The 3,378-nt window shown below is 49.1% G+C and overlaps 1 protein-coding gene across 1 annotated transcript in view; it reads right to left on the bottom strand.

Annotated features, from left to right (window-relative positions):
* The window catches only part of LOC107097406 (extracellular sulfatase Sulf-2-like), a 48,520-nt gene that overhangs the window by 37,252 nt on the left and 7,890 nt on the right, over window positions 1–3,378 (bottom strand). Inside the window, exons 4-6 of the mRNA XM_015394541.1 lie at window positions 957–1,053; window positions 540–729; window positions 370–469 (exon numbers count right to left, since the gene is read on the bottom strand). Coding sequence (XP_015250027.1) covers window positions 370–469; window positions 540–729; window positions 957–1,053 — 387 coding nt within the window. The remainder of the gene's footprint in view (window positions 1–369; window positions 470–539; window positions 730–956; window positions 1,054–3,378) is intronic.

The following is a 3,378-nucleotide window of genomic DNA, read 5'->3' as shown; positions in this document are numbered from 1 at the left end:
CCCTATGGGACAGCTTTCCTATGGGACAGCAGCCCTACAGGACACCAGCCCTATGAGACAGCAGCCCTATGGGACAGCTTTCCTATGGGACAGCAGCCCTATGGGACAGCTTTCCTACGAGACAGCAGCCCTATGGGACAGCGGCCCTATGGGACAGCAGCCCTATGGGACAGCAGCCCTATGGGACAGCAGCCCTATGGGACAGCGGCCCTATGGGACAGCTTTCCTATGAGACAGCGGCCCTATGGGACAGCAGCCCTACAGGACAGCAGTCCTATGGGACACCTGGACCCTAACCCTGAGGCCATCATTCAGACTGACTTCCTAGAGGATCTAGTGGTGAATCCCTGCAGGATGGACCATGGTTACCTTTGACTAGGCCGAACTGTCCGATGTGGTAGCCGTGGTCTGAGGTGTAGAGGATGTAGGTGTTCTCCAGCTCACCCGTCTCCACCAGCATGTCGTAAAGCTGCAGAAACAAACAGGTTTTTCTCCATCTGCTCCACATGCAGATGTTTCCCCTCCAGCATCATCTTTACCTTCTCCATGCTGTCGTCTACAGACAGCAGCGTCTGCAGCCGCTTCCTCTGCAGCATGTTGGTGAACTCCATGTGGATGGGCTTCATGGGGCCAGTGTAACGCATGATCCAGTGCTTGTCCATGTTTGGAGCATAGTTATAACTGGGAGTTCTGGTCAGACAGGTGAAGGAGAGAAAATACGATATGCTCCTGTCATCAGCCAATCAAACACCAGCATTCCAAGGCACAAAGAAAAACTGATGTTCTTAAACACAAACATGCTGACTGTTGAAATACGTCTCATAAATAAAAACCTCTCCGTTTCTGAGGAGACTTCAGCGGGGGACAGAGTGACCAAACCCGACCCAGTGACTGTATGCTTCCCCCGCCTGCCTTACCGGGCAGCACAGGGCTGCCGTTTTCCAGGCTACCGTCACCGGGTCGCCGGGGTTCCCAGAGCAGCCCCCCGGCGGAACCGAGCACCCCAGCAGAACCGAGCCCTCAGCCCAGAGCTGAGGGCTCGGTTCTGCTGCACTGCAGTCGACCAAAATCCCAGACGATTTTGAAATTCCCCCCGGACATTTTTTTAGGTCTGTAAAGTAGGACATGTCCGGGAAAAAGGGGACGTCTGGTCACCCTACCATATCAACAATCTGATGTTTCAGTGAGTGAGTGCTTGTTGCTATGATCCGTCTTTGCTCAGCAACCTTAAGGACCAGCACCTAATACCCTATAGAGTAATTCTATGACCCTTTAAGGCCGTTAAAACATTTTCTTTGAACTACTGCAGAAAGTTAAAGGTGCTAGAAAAGAAATAACTGGATGGACTATTTCTTTATTTGGTTATTTTAAATGTCGGTCTTTTACTGTCTGAGTGCAGCAGGGTGCAGCAGGTGGATGGAAACCTGTCGCATGTAGGTTTTTGGGGAGGGGGTCGTTACTGGAGGGCCCCACCTTGTTAATGACGTCCCCCACCCCAATTTTATTTTGCATTTTAGACACTTCAATCTACAACATTTTCACAACACACATCTATGTAGGGCATTGCTGGGGGGGTCAGGGGCACCCAGGGGTGGGGTTTATTTCATGGGCCTCACTACGGTTGGCTCCCCCCATTCTCTCTCGCATTTAGACATTGAGGGTTCTGGGTTGTCAATTGGGGGGGTGCGCTGGCACCGCCTGTACTCTGAAGGGGGGGTTGACTGTGCTGGACACCCCCTTTTGGTACTCCCAGTTTTAATGACACCTGAGAGCAACACCTAACAACACCCCATTTGAGCGGAGGGGGGATCGGGGTCTTCTCACACCCCTGTTCTCTGGCTGCCCCCGGAGTCTGGGGCTGGGGATTATTGGATGTGAGTGTTATGTGTAATTATACATCCATATTTTTTTTTTTCGCCAAGTGCGGAGCCCATTCGCCCCGTCTGCGGCTCCCGGGGGCTCCGGCATTGGGGTGGCTGAGGAGCTTCATCTGGGCTGTCTCTCCTCCTCCCTCTGGTGGGGGTCTGATTCCCTGGGCTGGCCCCTCCTTGGTGCCTTTGCCCTTGGGGAATTTTTGGGCGTCTGGGGCTTTGGGTCTCCCAGCGCTGGACTCTGCTCTGCTCTGGGGGGGGGCGCCTCTTCAGCTCTGCACAACCACTATTGAGCATTTTCACTATTGCACTTTCACAAACAAGTACAGGTGCTTAGTTCCAGGTACTCAGAGATTCACTTCCACACAGAAGGCCTGTATTCTGATCTTCAGGTAACACAGAGTACATGTCAGACTAAATATTCTGTAAAAATTCAAAAAATATCCACTGGACTTGGTTTTCAAGGTTTGAAGACGTTTCTCTTCCTCTCCAGGAAGCTTTCTCCATTCTAATGTCTGGATCCGCAGTGAGTTTGAGTCTTTATAGACAAAGCCTTCTATCGCTTGGAAACATGCAAATGGAAACCGATGAATGGGTCGTTTAGTTCCATTGTTAGCCTGTAATATCTGAGACCGAACCTCATGATTCTGAAAGTCATCGTTAAAGGGGGGGGGATTGCCGTTATGGGGGGGATTGTCTCCTGTATTACCTGAAACCTGTCTATGATTGATAAGAGTCTGTCGTTAAGGAGGTATTGTTCACTGGCTGGAGCGGGTAGGTCCCTCGTTCCTCTGTAATGAGGTGGGGGGTGGGGGGTGGTGGTGATATCTGGAAGGGCGAAACGTCTTCATATCTTGGAAACCAAGTCCAGTGGATATTTTTTGAATTTCTACGGAATGACTATGACCTGGATGACTGAGAACCTTCATCAGCATATGTCAGATTAAATAATACTACTTATACTTCAGCGATAGAATCTAGGTGTTGATTTATTGTATGTCTCCTTCCATGTCTGTTAGTTGTTCTGTTCTTTTTCCATCTCTTTGCAGGTGATGAAGCAGACTGAAGATGTTTTATCATTATCTCCATTTTATCTCCCCTTACTTTCATTTTTTCTCCTGTTTTTCCTTTCCTGCTCTACTTACATTTCAGTGTCCATATAATCTGTAAAACTCCCTGCATGATTATAATAAAGCAATTTATATGCATGAATCAAGCAGAACACTATGGCGATAGCCGTACTGCTCCACTGGTGACAGCTGGGCTCTTTCTGGCATCAAGACAATTATTCTTATCGCCAGACGGGACACTTTAAATAAAAAAAGAAACCGTCGCATCAGATGGAGACGGCTCGGCTGATAAAGGGTTAAACTGAACTGATTTAAAGTGACGTCTAGAGCTCTGATACTAGACTAACTCTGAGTTTAGAGCCAGCAACCAGACAGCTAATCAGGAAAACAGTCCGTCGTCAATATGTGAATCAGTCAGTCAGTTACTAGATCAGTCA

This window comes from Cyprinodon variegatus, unplaced genomic scaffold, assembly GCF_000732505.1.
Source record: "Cyprinodon variegatus isolate N-32 unplaced genomic scaffold, C_variegatus-1.0 Scaffold692, whole genome shotgun sequence".
NCBI classification, from domain to species: Eukaryota; Metazoa; Chordata; class Actinopteri; order Cyprinodontiformes; family Cyprinodontidae; genus Cyprinodon; species Cyprinodon variegatus.
This window is presented reverse-complemented; position numbering and strand designations above follow the sequence as displayed.